Source organism: Neoarius graeffei, chromosome 17 (genome assembly GCF_027579695.1).
Source record: "Neoarius graeffei isolate fNeoGra1 chromosome 17, fNeoGra1.pri, whole genome shotgun sequence".
Classification (NCBI taxonomy): domain Eukaryota; kingdom Metazoa; phylum Chordata; class Actinopteri; order Siluriformes; family Ariidae; genus Neoarius; species Neoarius graeffei.
Window position 1 is genome coordinate 38,954,380 of NC_083585.1, and position 17,380 is coordinate 38,971,759.

Below are 17,380 nucleotides of genomic sequence, written 5' to 3' on the forward strand. Positions count from 1 at the left end.
GGTGTGAGTAAGGGTTGGGTGGGAGGTGACTGGCTGAGTAATTTGTTGCTTAGGGGCTCTCAATGGCTGTGGGTGTTTCTCTGTATATTCTTTGTGATGGGGTTCTCCGATCTTCTTCCAACGCCGAAAAACGTCAGTAAGTGAATGGTCTATTCTAAAGTGTCCCTTGGTGTGAATGAATGTGTGAATGTGTGTGTGGATGGTGCTCTGTGATGAACCGACATCCCATTCAGGATCTATTCCCAATGTTCCCAGGATAGGATCCAGATCCACAAGTGACCCTGACCAGGATAAAGCACTTACTGGGGATGAATGAATTAATGAATAATTAACTGTATGTATCTTGTTTATGCTTTCATTTTCACTGTTTATCCTATATAAGCTGCAAATGCTAGTCAAAGTAGAGCTCAACATACAGGCACCATAGAAGCTAATTCAAATTGCAGATTTGCAAAACATGCCAGCAGTAAGTCAGTACTTCTTTATGCATGATGCAAGTAGGGTAGAAAAATCTACAGCTCCAAGGTGGCTGTGTTCATGTTTATATGATGATGGTAATTAAAAAGTTGTTAAAATGAACAAACTAATGGGAGGTCTGTCCATGTTTTGTTATACTGAAACTGTGTTACATGGAGTCCCATTTGTTTATCCAGAATTAAAATGTGTAAGACACAGACTTACAGAGGATTTAGGGGTTTGAATTCAGACACACTCTTCCTGAGCCTCCTGAGATAACCTAGCTATCAGCACCCATTTACAGCACATACAGCTCAACTGATACAGTCTATATCACAACAGAAAGCACCTTAAATGTCTGCTTGCACTTACGCCTGATAAAAGAGGGTACATTTGAAATGAAATTGATGAAAAGACAGAGAGGAAGAAAGTGAAAGAAAGATGGTGGGGTTCATCTAGGAAAGGGAGGGAGATGGGATGGTGAGCCTTGGCCTGGAGAAGGTTGATGGAGTGGCGACTGGTTGGGTGACATGCGTGGACTCAGTTCGCCCGTTTGCAGACGCCAGAGCAGCTCCTCGTTTGTGCGACTCAGTCGCTTTTTCTCATTACTTTCCTTCTCCACATACTCCTGCAGGTTAGCATTCTTCTCTGACAGTTGTCTGAGAAAATGAGAAAAATGATTAGCCTGATGCAAACTACAGCTAAGATGATAATGTATGGATGAAAATGGCTTTCATTTATCGAACTCTTTTCATTAGCCATTTGGAGTCACATTGATAATGTAATTTTATATTCACTACTATTTGCCCATGTACTACAGCACACTATTCTCAATTTTGATTTCTCATCAATTTCTACAAGAGCAGCTCTGACAGTAAGTAAATCACAGGTTTACATTATTGCACGAATACATTATTTTTTCCAATAGTAACAACTCATGCAAGGACTTATATGGTAGGTGCGACACATGAACTGATGCATGTGTAATATTTCATATAGTGAAATTTTCTGTGAGGAAACATTTATTTAGAGGTTTTAAAAGGCAATACTGTAGCTTTTCTACAGTTCTGGGAAATTCTTCAGGATGGAGGACTTTGCACTTTCTATGTAACATGATACGCTACATTATTCTTGGTCTTACTAACTTCAAAAGAGAGAAAATGAGGCTGGTGCTGCAATAACACAAGTGATAACAGGAACTAACTTGTTTTGTGGACATTTCACAACATTAAACACAACTGTAAACTGATAAAATGTACAACATTTCATTCTTTAAAAAAATAAATTACAAAAATCATTAGTGTTGGAAAGCTGCTGTGGTATAAGAGGAATAAAACATTTCGCTACATGCTATTAAAGATAAATAACCCAGATACAGATTCTAAAATGTCAGTAATCCACATATACTGTAGGTTTGTGCTTGTATGATTTAGGATTTTAAAGTGATACATTTATTTGAAGGTCTGAATTATCATTTAGTATGTTGAGCTGTTCAATGATCTGTAGTGTACAGATATGTATAGACCTGGACATGGCAAGGTTGAGGTCTATTCTCGCCTTAAGGTCCTCATTCTGCTGCTGTAGAACCTGAACACGCTCTTCTAATAAGGCATTCTTCTGGGCCTGTAAAAAGACGCACATAAAATTTATTTTTTTAGATTTACATATAGTACTGTGCAAAAATTTTATGCACATGCAACGAAATGCTGTAGAGCAAAGATGGTTTTAAAAATAATGAAATTAAATGTTTCAACATCAAAAAAATACCATAAAGGGGTGGGTTTCCCAAAAGCCTCTTAACGCTAAGGGCATCTTAAAGGAGATACGCAGAACCTTTATTTTTAAATAAATTTCTGAGTGGATAGTATCTCCATCCTTGACTCTTGTATGCTGCATAATTGGGAATTAAAATATATATATAGTTTTGAGAATTAAAATCAACCGCAAAGTTGGCATTCGAGCTGCCTCGCTGAGCCAGCCAGCCCTGAGTGCGTGATGTCACAGTGGGAACCGGTGCTATAGACCAAAGCCAGACTCGGCAGGCCAGAGTAGTTGCAATGGCCTCTTCATTCGGATTTACTGGAGATTCTTCGGATTCCAATACAGCTGACTGTGATAGTCCTGAAATTGGAGTGTGTGTACATGCTGCTGCTATACATGTAGAACTGTATCAGTTCGAACCGTCGGAAAGTGTATCCGATAGTAACACGTCGGCCACGGAGGCCCCCACCTTACGAAATAAAGCCAGAGAACAAAGCCGTCTAGAGAATTGGATGGAATTGAACTGACAGTCTCATGTGACGCTCATTAAAACAGGATAGGCATTATAACTTATGCAACATACATGTACATTAGGGTTATGACTGTGAAAGTGTTTTCAAAATTTCTACTTTCCTGATGTTGCATTTGGTGAACTTTTACTCATATATTACTTTTTTGAAGTTATTTTTATTGGGTCATGCAAAAACCTCCCGCACCCAACATCACCTCACTTTTGATAAATACATGTATATTAAATAAATAAATCATAATTACAAAATAAATTCATTGAAAGATGTGTAAAGTACTTTTATATAGCAATAAATTGCTTAACAATTGTTGTAATAATAATTATAATTGTTAATTATATTAACAATTATAATATTATTACAACAATTGTTTTTTGTAATTGCTTAACAATTGTTGTAATAATATTATTACAACAATTGTTAAGCAATTTATTGTTATATAAAAGTACTTTACATATCTTTCAATGAATTTATTTTATAATCATGATTTATTTATTTAATATACATGTATTTATCAAAAGTGAGGTGATGTTGGGTGCGGGAGGTTTTTGCATGACCCAATAAAAATAACTTCAAAAAAGTAATATATGAGTAAAAGTTCACCAAATGCAACATCAGGAAAGTAGAAATTTTGAAAACACTTTCACAGTCATAACCCTAATGTACATGCATGTTCACTGATAAAATGTAAAAGGTTAATTAAATAATCAAATGAACTGAGACAATCACACTCTGAAGCAAATTAAATAATCTTATACTGGTAACTTAAATACACAATACAAGTTACATGTATTAATCTAAATGCAGGTAAACAATGAGTGTTGTTGTTAGTGTTGTGATGTAACCAAATGAGAGTCGCATCTTACCCGTCTGTGTTCTTGCTTCTTGAAGCCCAAGCTTGTGGCCGATTGTTTTGAAACAATCTGACTTTCAGTTCTTTGTTCATTCACTTCTTCCATGTAAGGGCGAGAGATTGCTGCTGAGGCAAGCATATCCAGCAGAAGAAAAAAAAAAGCATATCCAGTGGAGAAATCTGACGACTAGTCCACTCATTCTCCATTTTCTCCATACGGAGTACTCCGCCATTACTACTGGTGCAACTGAACTTACTTTCCTTTTCTTGTAATTTTCTTTTCCTTTAATTGTTGGTACTGCACCCTCTTTCAATATGGGCTTATAGCCAATGCTCCTCAACAGATCAGAGGTTTTGTACGAGTCCTCAGTAAAACGTGCAGAGCAGAGGAGAGACCACTTCGTAGGCGCCCAATCCGTGAATTTTTCGCAAAACACGTCCAAATCTTTGCAGTTTGAACATTCTTGGGCCATGAATGCAACATAAGTCCACTTTCTGTCGTGTTGCTGCACCATCCAGCAACACATTTACGTGGCATGGCGATAAATTAGCTCAAAATGGAGGATCGAAGTTGCAGTTAGCTCTGTGTTTTAGTATTGCGGAAATGGCGATGAGACCAACAGCCTTCCTGCTGTAATGTCACAGATGTCAATGTCATTCACTCAGATTGCTACCTATATGAATCATTTTAATCGTAAAAATTACTATATTAGATTTATTGTTAACACTTAAAACTATTCCTGTGCCATTCTTGAGGTCTCAAGGCATTTATAAACAAAAAGTTAGGCCATGGTTCTGCGTATCTCCTTTAACTAGGAGAGAGAGAGTGTTCATTGTGCTGGTTGCTCAACCATTTAACGATGATCTTTGTACTACGATGCTTTTGGGAAACTCGGCAAAGATCAGTGAGCAGTAATGCATGAAAAAAAGTCAATATTTGGTGTGAGATGACCCTTTGCTTAAAAAAAATAGCAGTCTCAGGTAAAGTTAGTGCAGTTTTATAAGGAAATGAGCTGTAGGTTTTACTGAGTATCTTGCAGAACCAGCCACAGTTCTTCTGGACACTTTGACTGTCACACTTGCTTCTTATTTTTGCAGCAAAACCCAGCAGCCTTGGTTATGTTTTTTTGTTTGAAAAGTGTCTCTGATGTGATATGCTGCTTTCTTTACTGACATACAAACATTTTTCTGTAACATTTAATTTTGTGCTGGAAAACTCATCTCATCTCATTATCTCTAGCCGCTTTATCCTGTTCTACAGGGTCACAGGCAAGCTGGAGCCTATCCCAGCTGACTACGGGCGAAAGGCGGGGTACACCCTGGACAAGTCGCCAGGTCGTCACAGGGCCGACACATAGACACAGACAACCATTCACACTCACATTCACACCTACGGTCAATTTAGAGTCACCAGTTAACCTAACCTGCATGTCTTTGGACTGTGGGGGAAACCAAAGCACCCGGAGGAAACCCATGCGGACACAGGGAGAACATGCAAACCCCGCACAGAAAGGCCCTCACCAGCCACGGGGCTCGAACCCGGACCTTCTTGCTGTGAGGCGACAGCGCTAACCACTACACCACCATGCCGCCCTGCTGGAAAACTAATATTTGGAAATTGGTTCCATAACGTAGAAGTCATAAAATAAAAGCCTATAATAAAGTTTGTACTAAAAAAAATTCAAGGTGGCTAAGACTTTTGCACAGTTTTATATATATATGTATGTATATATATATATATATATATATATATATATATATATATATATACACTCACTGGCCATTTTATTAGGAACACCCATCCACCTGCTGTTTTATGCCGTTATCTAATCAGCCGATCCCTTAACAGCAGCACAATGCATAAAATCATGCAGATACAAATCAAGAGCTTCAGTTAATGTTTACTTCAAACATCAGAATGGGAAAAATTGTGATCTCAAGGTGTGACTTTCTTTCACTATGGCATGGGTGTTGGTTTGAGCCAGATAGACTGGGTTGAAGATTTCAGAAACTGCTGATCTCCTGGGGTTTTCACACACAGCAATCTCTTACACAGAATGGTGCACAAAACAAGAATCATTCCGCGAGTGACAGTTCTGTGGGTGGAAACGTCTTGTTGATAAGAGAGATCAGAGGAAAATGGCCAGATTGGTTCGAACTTTTTTGCCAGGAAGGATACAGTAACTCATAGAAACTCTTTACAACCATGGTGAGCAGAAAAGCATCTCAGCATGCAACAGCAGGAGAACACATTGGATTCCACTCCTGCCAGCAAAGAACAGGAATCTTAAAATCAAGAACAAGTTCCTATTAAAGTGGCCGGTGAGTATATATATATATATATATATTAGTGCTGTCAAAAATGTCGCGTTATTAACGCGATAACTTGACTCAATTTTAACGGCGGTAATTTTTTTATCGCGAGATTAACGCTCTGTGACATGATGCCACGCCCCGCACAGCCAGAGTCCTCTGCCCTCCCCCGAAGAGCCACGGTGCTCGGCTTAGGTTTCGTTTTCCCATCGGCGGCTCCAGCCCCACTTTGCAGTGGTTGTGACAAGACGTGTTATGCTCTGCAATTAAAAAAAAAAAAAAAACATTGGTACAACCAGTGTTCGAACTATGCCGATATTTTCGGGGGGTCCCTTTTTTCCCCTTGGGGTGGGGTGCTTGCGCTTGTCTCAGAGCGTGGCTCTCCATCGCGCTCACTTCGGATATGCAAATGCTTCCCGTTACACACGATTGCTATGTCAATAAACATCATTTTGCCAATATTTTAGAGACCCCCCAACATTTCCCAAATCATGTTTTCAAGGGATCTCATGTCTGTTTCAGGGGATCTCGGATCCCCCGAGTACCCCCGTAGTTCGAACAGTGAGCAAGCCCATTCACTTTTTTATGCTGATAAGAGAATTACAATGGTTTTTCATGTGACAAAAATGTGCAATTAAATTGCGATTAATCGCGAGTTAACTATGACAGTCGCGACATTAATCGCGATTAAATATTTTAATCGCTTGACAGCACTAATATATATATATATATATATATATATATATATATATATATATATATATATATACACACACACACTAAATTATTCACAACATTGTATAATATTTTGAAGTGTGTTATTTTATAAGAATGATCAGAATGGGTAGGAACCTTTAACTTGGTGATTCAGTGCTGATTGTTGTTGTTGTTGAGAACAAGTCAGTTTTACAATTTTTGCTGAATAGTAATGTACACTAAATCAAACTGAAATGCAATGCCATTCGGCAAGTTTCAAGGTTTCTTTAAACCGCAGTGACATTTTCACGACTGTGAAATGAAACATTCACAATGGATGTTTCATAGCTAACATGTTCAAATTACTCTTGTCAGTAATCTGTAAGTCCTTTTCACATTTACTTTTGACCTGCACATGAGCTTGTAATTGTATCTTGTAACCTGTAATTAGTAAATTGTTTAAAGCAGTATGCACTCAAGTCACATTAATAAGAAAAAATACTGGAAAAGGTGAAGGCAGTAAAGAACTTTCTTTCTTTCTTTCTTTCTTTCTTTCTTTCTTTCTTTCTTTCTTTCTTTCTTTCTTTCTTTCTTTCTTTCTTTCACTCTCCATAAGTAGGTCATGCAGTGTCACAACCAAACTAAAATCCTTTCCACATTGTCTGCATGATGTTAGTCTTGCAAGCCAGACTTCATTCATCTGTTCAAGAGTCTGGTACATTTTGCCATTGCATATTTCATCATTGTCTATAAGAGGACAATATAGCTGACATTGCAAGTATTGACAGAACTTTTCATGTGGTTTACCCACCACAAATTGTTTTAGACAATACTAATGTCTTTTAAATATGAAATGCCATGTACTTTTTTTTAATCTTGACTATATCTTAGTCTGAAAAGCTAATTTTGTATTTACAGTATTTAAAAGTCTGTTTTCACGTTGGAAGTACAGAGATGTAAGTGTAATAGATAAGTGTACAAAAGGTATAAGATGCTCTGTAGATTATGTACCACGAGGTTATCAGGTTGAAATTAGCTTGATGTAACCACTGGATGTAACAAACAAACAAACATACACCTTATTAGACAAGATGGTACATTAAGTCCACAATGCAGTGTGATGTGACATTGATTCTCAAACCCTACAAAAGGCATGGACTGGCTAGATGCTAAAAGAGTATCTTTACAGCATTAGACTGCCATTTTGGTCTGTTTGTACTGTAATACAAAACCTAATTCATTAGGTTTATTTGACTCTAATCATTTTATGTTGATACAAGGCACATGAGTGTTGAGGGATAATTCCATTTCTTGCCAAAATTACAGCCCTGCAATCAGATCATATAAACATACTTTACTTTCACTTTCCCCATTTTCTTCTGTAGTAACACTAACCAGTTTCTCCAACTCAGATATCTTGACTTCTTGTTGGTGGATTTGTTGATTCTTCATCTCCAGAACCTCTTTGAGACTCTTTAGATCCTCTTCTATGTGCTGATATGGGGCCAAAGCTTCCTGAGTACATATAAACACAAACATAAAATATGGAAACTGTAAAACCACTTTGAGGGCATGTTTATAGAAAATACCATATGAACTGCACATATAGACGCATAAATGCAAGTGAAGCTAAATCCAGTACCACAATCTGTTCATCTGTACTTCTACGCAGTGCCTCCTCAAAGCGCTTGGCTCGGTCGCTCAAGCTGCGGTTCTGAAACGTCAGTGTGTCCACCTGATCCTGAACACATCAACATAACCAACACACAAAAACAACGTATGGGGCTTATCACATTGGCCATCAGAGAGAAAAGGTGTATGTGCTTGGAGAGTAAAAGCAGTTTTTCTACCTGCAGTGACAATCTGAGTTTTTCAAATTCTTCTTCCAGAGATTTCTTCTGCTGCTCATGTGCCATCTTGAGATCTGAAAGAACAGTTTCTAACATTACTAATGAAGCCATGAACATTAACAGTTTCTAACATTACTAATGAACCACTTAAGTAGGAAATACAGTGCAGTACAGCACAACAGTGCTGTAAACTACTTCATTTCATTTACAGAACAGCAATTTGCCAACCAGTACATATTCCTTATTTGTAAAACACCTTGTAATTTTTATCCATTTATAATTACATTTAATATTATAGAATACCCAGTTAAAAGTTACAACTCACAGATCACATATCTACAGTGGTGCTTGAAAGTTTGTGGACCCTTTAGAATTTTCTCTATTTCTGCATAAATATGACCTAAAACATCATCAGATTTTCACACAAGTCCTAAAAGTAGATAAAGAGAACCCAGTTAAACAAATGAGACAAAAATATTATACTTGGTCATTTATTTATTGAGGAAAATGATCCAATATTACATATCTGTGAGTGGCAAAAGTATGTGAACCTCTAGGATTAGCAGTTAATTTGAAGGTGAAATTAGAGTCCGGTGTTTTCAATCAATGGGATGACAATCAGGTGTGAGTGGGCACCCTGTTTTATTTAAAGAACAGGGATCTATCAAAGTCTGATCTTCACAACACATGTTTGTGGAAGTGTATCATGCCACGAACAAAGGAGATTTTTGAGGACCTCAGAAAAAGCGTTGTTGATGCTCATCAGGCTGGAAAAGGTTACAAAACCATCTCTAAAGAGTTTGGACTCCACCAATCTACAGTCAGACAGATTGTGTACAAATGGAGGAAATACAAGGCCATTGTTACCCTCCCCAGGAGTGGTTGACCAGCAAAGATCACTCCAAAAGCAAGGCGTGTAATAGTTGGCGAGGTCACAAAAGACCCCAGGGTAACTTCTAAGCAACTGAAGGCCACTCTCACATTGGCTAATGTTAAGGTTCATGAGTCCACCATCAGGAGAACACTGAACAACAATGGTGTGCATGGCAGGGTTGCAAGGAGAAAGCCACTGCTCTCCAAAAAGAACATTGCTGCTCGTCTGCAGTTTGCAAAAGATCACGTGGACAAGCCAGAAGGTTATTGGAAAAATGTTTTGTGGACGGATGAGACCGAAATAGAATTTTTTGGTTTAAATGAGAAGCGTTATGTTTGGGGAAAGGAAAGCACTGCATTCCAGCATCAGAACCTTATCCCATCTGTGAAACATGGTGGTGGCAGTATCATGGTTTGGACCTGTTTTACTGCATCTGGGCCAGGACGACTTGCCATCATTGATGGAATAATGAATTCTGAATTATACCAGCAAATTCTAAAGGAAAATGTCAGGACATCTGTCCATGAACTGAATCTCAAGAGAAGGTGGATCATGCAGCAAGACAACGACCCTAAGCACACAAGTCGTTCTACCAAAGAATGGTTAAAGAGGGATAAAGTTAATGTTTTGGAATGGCCAAGTCACACTCCTGACCTTAATCCAATGGAAATGTTGTGGGAGGACCTGAAGTGAGCAGTTCATGTGAGGAAACCCACCAACATCCCAAAGTTGAAGCTGTTCTGTACAGAGGAATGGGCTAAAATTCTTCCAAGCCGGTGTGCAGGACTGATCAACAGTTACCGCAAATGTTTAGTTGCAGTTAATGCTGCACAAGGGGGTCACACCAGATACTGAAAGCAAAGGTTCACATACTTTTGCCACTCACAGATATGTAATATTGGATCATTTTCCTCAATAAATAAATGACCAAGTATAATATTTTTGTCTCATTTGTTTAACTGGGTTCTCTTTATCTACTTTAAGGACTTGTGTGAAAATCTGATGATGTTTTAGGTCATATTTATGCAGAAATATAGAAAATTCTAAGGGGTTCACAGACTTTCAAGCACCACTGTATTAATATATCAGCTAAAAACACTAATATTTACCTTTGACCACTAACTTAATTCTCTCTTGAAGACTTTCCCCATACCAGAAAATGAAAGCAACAACTTTATATCTGACTGTTAAAAAGTCTTCAGTAATAATAATCCAGAAACTTGGAATTACATGAAAATCCTGTTTAAAATATCAAGCGGCAAAGTTATGACCACCAACAAGGTCAAAGCACTTATTTTTTCAACTTTAGATATTTTTTCAATACTCAAACAATATTTTGCAATTTAAAGATTGGTATGGGGCGGCACTGTGGTGTAGTGGTTAGCACTGTCGCCTCACAGCAAGAAGGTCCTGGGTTTGAGCCCAGTGGCCAGCAAGGGCCTTTTTGTGTGGGGTTTGCATGTTCTCCCCGTGTCTGCATGGGTTTCCTCCGGGTGCTCCGGTTTCCTCCACAGTCCAAAGACATGCAGGTTAGGTTAATTGGTGGCTCTAAATTGACCATAGGTGTGAATGTGAGTGTGAATGGTTGTCTGTGTCTATGTGTCAGCCCTGTGATGACCTGGCGACTTGTCCAGGGTGTACCCCGCCTCTCGCCCATCGTCAGCTGGGATAGGCTCGAACTTGCCTGCGACCCTGTAGAACAGGATAAGCAGCTACAGATAATGGATGGATGGATGGATGGATGGATGGAAGTTTGGTATGCAAATAACATACTTATTAATTCATGCAAAACAAATCAGATAGAACCTTTACAGTCTTTGGAAAATGTTACATAAATGACTTCCTTACAAAAATCTTGACTACAGTATTTTTCACTGTTAAAGAACAATTATTTCTAAACACATTAATTACTATGCTACATTAAATGAAACAGAGCATCTGCCAAACATGTTGCTTTGAATTCTTTGTAAAGAGAATGAGTGCATTAATATATATATATTTTTATGTGCCTTTGCTTATCCAAGCTGTACTATTATAGAAAAAAAGTCAACCCCTTCTGGCTAATCAGTATCAAAAATTTCTATGTCCTCTGCCTTTCAATTGTTTATAAGGTTTAGCATTTCTGGATTTCTCAAGACTCACTTTTGACCGTCCTAGCATGCTCCTCCTGTAGAGTGACCAGTGTGGCGTTATGAGCGGCCTCCATCTCCAGCATGGCCGCCTCATGGCTCTCACTCATCTCCTCCACCTGACAAACCATATTATTTTTAGATAAGAGCTTGGGGCTTGGATCTGTCTCGAGAAAAATTGGCTAAATGGCTGATGCATGTGTCTGACCTGCTGTTGGTGCTGGGAGCTGAGCTGCTCTAGCTGGCTGCTCTGCTGATGCTGCAGAAGCTCAATCTCCTCCTGCTGCTCTTTTCTCAGCCTCTCCTGCAGATCCTGCAGATCCTTCTCCTGCTCTTCCTTCAGCTTCCTCAGCTGCTGCTCAAAAGTACGCTCCAGCTCAGCCTTCTCACCCTGCAAACGCTCCCACCGGCCCACGCTGACCACTACAGATAGCGACAGACAAATAGAATTACAGAGAAGGGAGGGGGAGATTAGGTAAAGAGTGTGTGGTCTGATGGATTTCCCTATCTTTATTCCTCATTTCTTTTTTGTAATCGGTAGCTGACATGATGACATCATGCTACCATTTCAAGTGCTCCATCTCGTGAGGGTTAGTGTACAGGGTGAGTCAAAACTTCCTCATCTCCACTTACCCACTTCATCCCTGATCCTGGAAAGCTCCAGGGACAATTCCCTCTCCTTCACCAAAGCATTCTCATTCTGCAACACACACACATACAGGAATATACAAATACAAAATAGTGTAACTGAAAATATGAAATCCTCAAATAGATATCATTTGCAATTAAATTAATTCTATCAAGTTCATTATTTCATTCCCAATCCCTAATAGATGCTGAGACAGCTAGATGGAAACCATATCTGTCCAGGATATGACTGCAATATTTGACAAAGAATATCTTGCACTGAAAAAAAAAATCTTATCAAGTGAAACAACCTTGAATATAGTTGAATTTCTAATATTTCTCATCATGGTATTATGATAAAACAAAAAGGTTTCTCATTGTTTCTCATTTCAATTGGGAGATAATTTAGCTTATTTAAAACATTTATTTCTAGAAAGATGGTTTCTGATAAAATAAAAGTTTTCTGATAAAAAAAAAGTCCAAAACTAGGCTTGATAATATTATATTTGTTGAATAGCGGCACAGTGGTGTAGTGGTTAGCGCTGTTGCCTCATAGCAAGAAGGTCCGGGTTCGAGCCCCGTGGCTGGCGAGGGCCTTTCTGTGTGGAGTTTGCATGTTCTCCCCGTGTCCGCAGGGTTTCCTCCAGGTACTCCGGTTTCCCCCACAGTCCAAAGACATGCAGGTTAGGTTAACTGGTGACTCTAAATTGACTGTAGGTGTGAATGTGAGTGTGAATGGTTGTCTGTGTCTATGTGTCAGCCCTGTGATGACCTGACGACTTGCCCAGGGTGTACCCCGCCTTTCGCCCGTAGTCAGCTGGGACAGGCTCCAGCTTGCCTGCGACCCTGTAGGACAGGATAAAGCAGCTACAGATAATGAGATGATATATATATATATATATATATATATATATATATATTTGTGCAGTGGAGTCACGACTCTCTTTTTCACTAATCATTTTAAACTAATTTGAGGCCAGGAAGGAATTTAATTTATTCCAAATGTTATAACCACATTTATCCCATTCAATTTAAATTTCCAGTTATTCAAGCTATAATAAGACATATTTCTTTCTTTTTTTATCCTTCTATCCTGAGCATGCAACCTGCCCCAGATGTACCCCGCCTCTCGTCTGAAGTCAGCTGGGATTGGCTCCAGCTCTTTCACGCCCCTGACGGATAAGTGGTACAAATAATGCATGGATGGATGGTGAGCGTGCCAATATTCCTGTATCTGACTGTATCATAAGTCACTGAGAATGTCAACTGAGGAGGATTTTTTAAAAATCATTGGAATACTTAATAATTATGATCCTGGTAAAAATAAAACTGAACATATATATACTCAATGGCAAAGGCTAGCAACAAATATTAATTTACTGCTCTTGATTTTCTCATTTGTCCTCTTAATTCACATGTCTGTTTGCACAAAAGTCATGTAATCAACCACCGCAGTGATACACAGACAGTATAAATAACTCATAGGGATGAAAAGTAGGTTTTGCTCTATATAAAGATAAGCAGGAGCTACATATATTATCAATTGCATTACAACTCTTACTACACAATCCATGGCAATGTTAATGTATGATGACTCATCACTTTGATAATCCTAATGTAAGTACAAAGAAGTATTTTAGTACACAGATGGGAAATTCTGACAGGAAATTGTAGTGCATCATAATCACGAATGAACTACTTACTGAACATTCTAGCATATCTTAATATATAGGGAGAAATGTCGAGGAAGAGATTTTCTCTGTCTAAACCATATATCAACAGTTTATACTAGTTATTCAGTTAGGTCTTTGTAGGTTCAATCTCCTACACATCTTTTATAAGCAAAATGTAGGGTCATGACCTGCAGTATTATCTGATTTAGTTTGCTAACCTCTGGGTGTGAGGCTATTCACAACATTCTTCCAATCAGATCTTTTTTCATTTTCCTGCAGGTCTTAAAGGATCCTTTTCTTGAATGTAAAGCTCTGATTCTTCTCATTTTATTTCCTCTGGTTTTATTATGGACATGATGGGGCGGTTTCAAGGACACTGTTCCTACCCATTATCAACCTTATAAATCCAGTCCTATAAAAAGGGATTAAACCCCAGCACATCCACAATTGTAAATGCACTGCACATAACCATGTGAGGTGGAATATATGACAATATTGCAACCTGTAATGGAGGAAAAGAATGTGCATAAATGAACAAAAGTAGAAACAAGTATTTTGAGTGATTAAACATGATGAATAGTGAGAAGGATCACTACGATGGAAACATCTGGCATCAGGTGTCTGATGGTAAACATGGGGCGTGATCTGATCTTTAGCATGTCTTGAAGATAGCCACAGCTACTAATTAACATACACAAATATCACACATAAAAGCACGCAGGCGCACACGAATTCATACAGACAGAAAGAAGTACGGAAACTACTTCAAGAACAACATGACAGCAGTTCCATGAATCAGTCCATGCACACACTATACACACAGACACACACAGGCATCCTCCCTGAGAGTGTAACTAAAGCTACGGCTGCTTTACCCGTGTCCAGTCAGCATCCAGACAGCAAATGAGGGGGAGAGACTTAGAGAAAGAGCATATACTGCAGCTCTGACCCATGCTAATGCAGAGAAAGAATAAGAGCGAACAAGAGAAAGACCGAGAAAGCATGGGGAGGGGGATATCACGCAAAAGAAAGAGGAAAACACCAGCGTCCCTTTAAATAGCCTTACCTCATCCCTGGCATCATAGCACGACCGCTTTGGCAACAGCTACCGGCAAACGCCTAGATCTCAGCTTCTCCCAATACACCCTTACTTCCCTCCCTCTTCTCTTCCTTCTCTCCCCCCCCCCCCCCGTATCTCCCTCCCTTACACCCTCATCTTCTCTGCTTATCATACACTGACATGCACACAGGGTCTCGTCCACCGACTGAAAAGCGGAAGTGGATGAAAGGGGGAGGGATGGAGAAATGGGAGGATGAGATCGATAAATGGCTGTTTTAGCGCCTTGCAATGCATGATTCAACAGTGTCCATGGAGAGCCAAGACACATGCGAAGCAATTAAACACAATGGGAAAGCGTCAAAGCCGACCCCACTGACAAAAGCACCACAGAGTCGTATAAGCCACCCTCAGTTCACAACACTCTACCCTGGATGAAAGATCTCGTTATACTTTACAAGATGACTGAAAGAATCAGTTCCACCAGTGACAGCAACAGTAATAAAATTGATTATCTTGTGAGAGATGCAAAGTAAATAGCTTAGTAGCCTAAACAGAAAAATCAGTAAAAACACACACACACACACACACACACACACACACACCTCTGTAAAAAAAATTAAGAGACCACTGCAAAATTACCAGTTTATCTGATTTTACTATTTATAGGTACGTGTTTGAAGAACATGAACATTTTTGTTTTATTCCATAAACTACTGACAACATTTCCTCCAAATTCCACATAAAAATATTGTCACTGAGAGCATTTAATTGCAGAAAATGACAACAGGTCGAAATAATCAAAAAAAGATGAAGTGTTGTTGTCAGACTTTGATTAATGCATAGAAATCAAGATCATATTCAATTTTAAAAACACCACAATACTAATGTTTGAACTTAGGATGAGTTCAGAAATCAATATTTGGTGGACTAACCCTGACATTTAAATCACAGCTTTCATGCATCTTGGCATGCTCTCCACCAGTCTTTCACGTTGCTCTTGGGTGACTATGCCACTCCTGGTGCAAAAATTAAAATCACCTCAGCTTTGTGTGATGGCTTATGACCATCCATCTTCCTCTTGATCACATTCCAGAGGTTTTCAATGGGGTTCAGGTCTGGAGATTGGGCTGGCCATGACAGGGTCTTGATCTTGTGGTCCTCCATCCACACCTTGATTAATCTGGCTGTGTGGCATGGAGCACTCTCCTGCTGGAAAACCCAATCCTCAGAGTTAGGGAACGTTGTCAGAGCAGAAGGAAGCAAGTTTTCTTCCAGGATAACCTTGTGCATGGCTTGATTCATGTGTCCTTCACAAACAAAACTCTGCCCCATTCCAGCCTTGCTGAAGCACCCCCAGGTCATCACCGATCCTCCACCAAATTTCGCAATGGGTGCAAGACACTGTGGCTTGTGGGCTTCTCCATGTCTCCATCTAACCATTAGATGACCAGGCGACAGGAAAAGCTGAAAATTGGACTCCTCAGAGAAGTAGAAGATGCCCTTACTCTACTCCTCTATGGTCCAACCCTAATGGTCTTTAGCAAACCTCAGCCTGGCTCATCTATTCTTTGAAGGGCATTTTTTCTAGCTTTGCATGACTTCAACTCCACCCAGAGGAGCCTGTTCCAAACCGTCCTTGCCGTGCACTTAATCCCAGCTGCCATTTGCCATTCTTTTTGTCAGTCACTTGATGTCATCCTGCAGTTGTTGAGTGACATTCAAAGGTATTGACGATCATCCTGGTGAATGGAGAGTCGTTTTGGCCCTCTGCCAGTCTGTAACTTTGTTGTCCCTAGTGTCTGCCGCTTGACCTTGTTCTTATGAACCGCTGTCTTTGAAGTTTTGAGGATGGAAACAACCTGACACTCACTGTATCCCTCTGCCAGTAAAGCCAGAATCAAACCCTTCTTTCTCTTATTCAAAACTTTTCTTTTTAACTCATTTGGCATAACGAATAGATATTTTTGTATTCCAATTAAATTTAAGGTCCTTCTTGCACTGTTTTTGCCAAACTGGTCCTACTGCAAAAGGATAGTGATGACCACAGCAGTGGTTTTTATACTTTTCCTTGTTAAATAAGATATGGTTCAGGTGATCACATAATCAGTACCTCATTGTAAAATAAGGTGTGTTTGTGTTGGAATTCCAGCACAGGCACTGGAATGAAATGGCTGCCATACATAGAGATGCTGATTTAAGAAAAAAATTGAAGTGGTGTCTTAATTTTTTCCAGAGCTGTATATGTGAATTAAATTCACAGTGTGTCTTTTGCTAGCATGAGTATGTGTTACCTTGTGGCAGAACTGCTGAGTGGTAATTGCCAAGACATCCATGCAGAGTGAGGTTTTTCTGAGTTGGGCCTGCAGGGTGATGATCTGCTTGGCCTGTTCCTCACATCGCTCTTTCAGCCCCTGTACTGCCAGGAGGTGCTCATGCTCTGCATTCAATCTCTCTGTCCTGCCTCCGAGACGTGCCACACATGACTTCTGACGCACTGACACACAACCATATAAATAGAAAGTCAACTTGATTGCCATTCAATCTACTGTATATGAAAACAC

General features: G+C 39.3%; 1 protein-coding gene across 1 annotated transcript in view; it reads right to left on the bottom strand.

Moving 5' to 3' along the window:
* Positions 1 to 907: 907 nt before the first annotated feature.
* The window catches only part of mtus2b (microtubule associated tumor suppressor candidate 2b), a 49,533-nt gene continuing 33,060 nt past the window's right edge, over positions 908 to 17,380 (bottom strand). Inside the window, exons 6-14 of the mRNA XM_060898132.1 lie at positions 17,111 to 17,313; positions 12,093 to 12,159; positions 11,668 to 11,882; positions 11,473 to 11,578; positions 8,457 to 8,530; positions 8,249 to 8,347; positions 8,002 to 8,121; positions 1,982 to 2,079; positions 908 to 1,115 (exon numbers count right to left, since the gene is read on the bottom strand). Coding sequence (XP_060754115.1) covers positions 908 to 1,115; positions 1,982 to 2,079; positions 8,002 to 8,121; positions 8,249 to 8,347; positions 8,457 to 8,530; positions 11,473 to 11,578; positions 11,668 to 11,882; positions 12,093 to 12,159; positions 17,111 to 17,313 — 1,190 coding nt within the window. The remainder of the gene's footprint in view (positions 1,116 to 1,981; positions 2,080 to 8,001; positions 8,122 to 8,248; positions 8,348 to 8,456; positions 8,531 to 11,472; positions 11,579 to 11,667; positions 11,883 to 12,092; positions 12,160 to 17,110; positions 17,314 to 17,380) is intronic.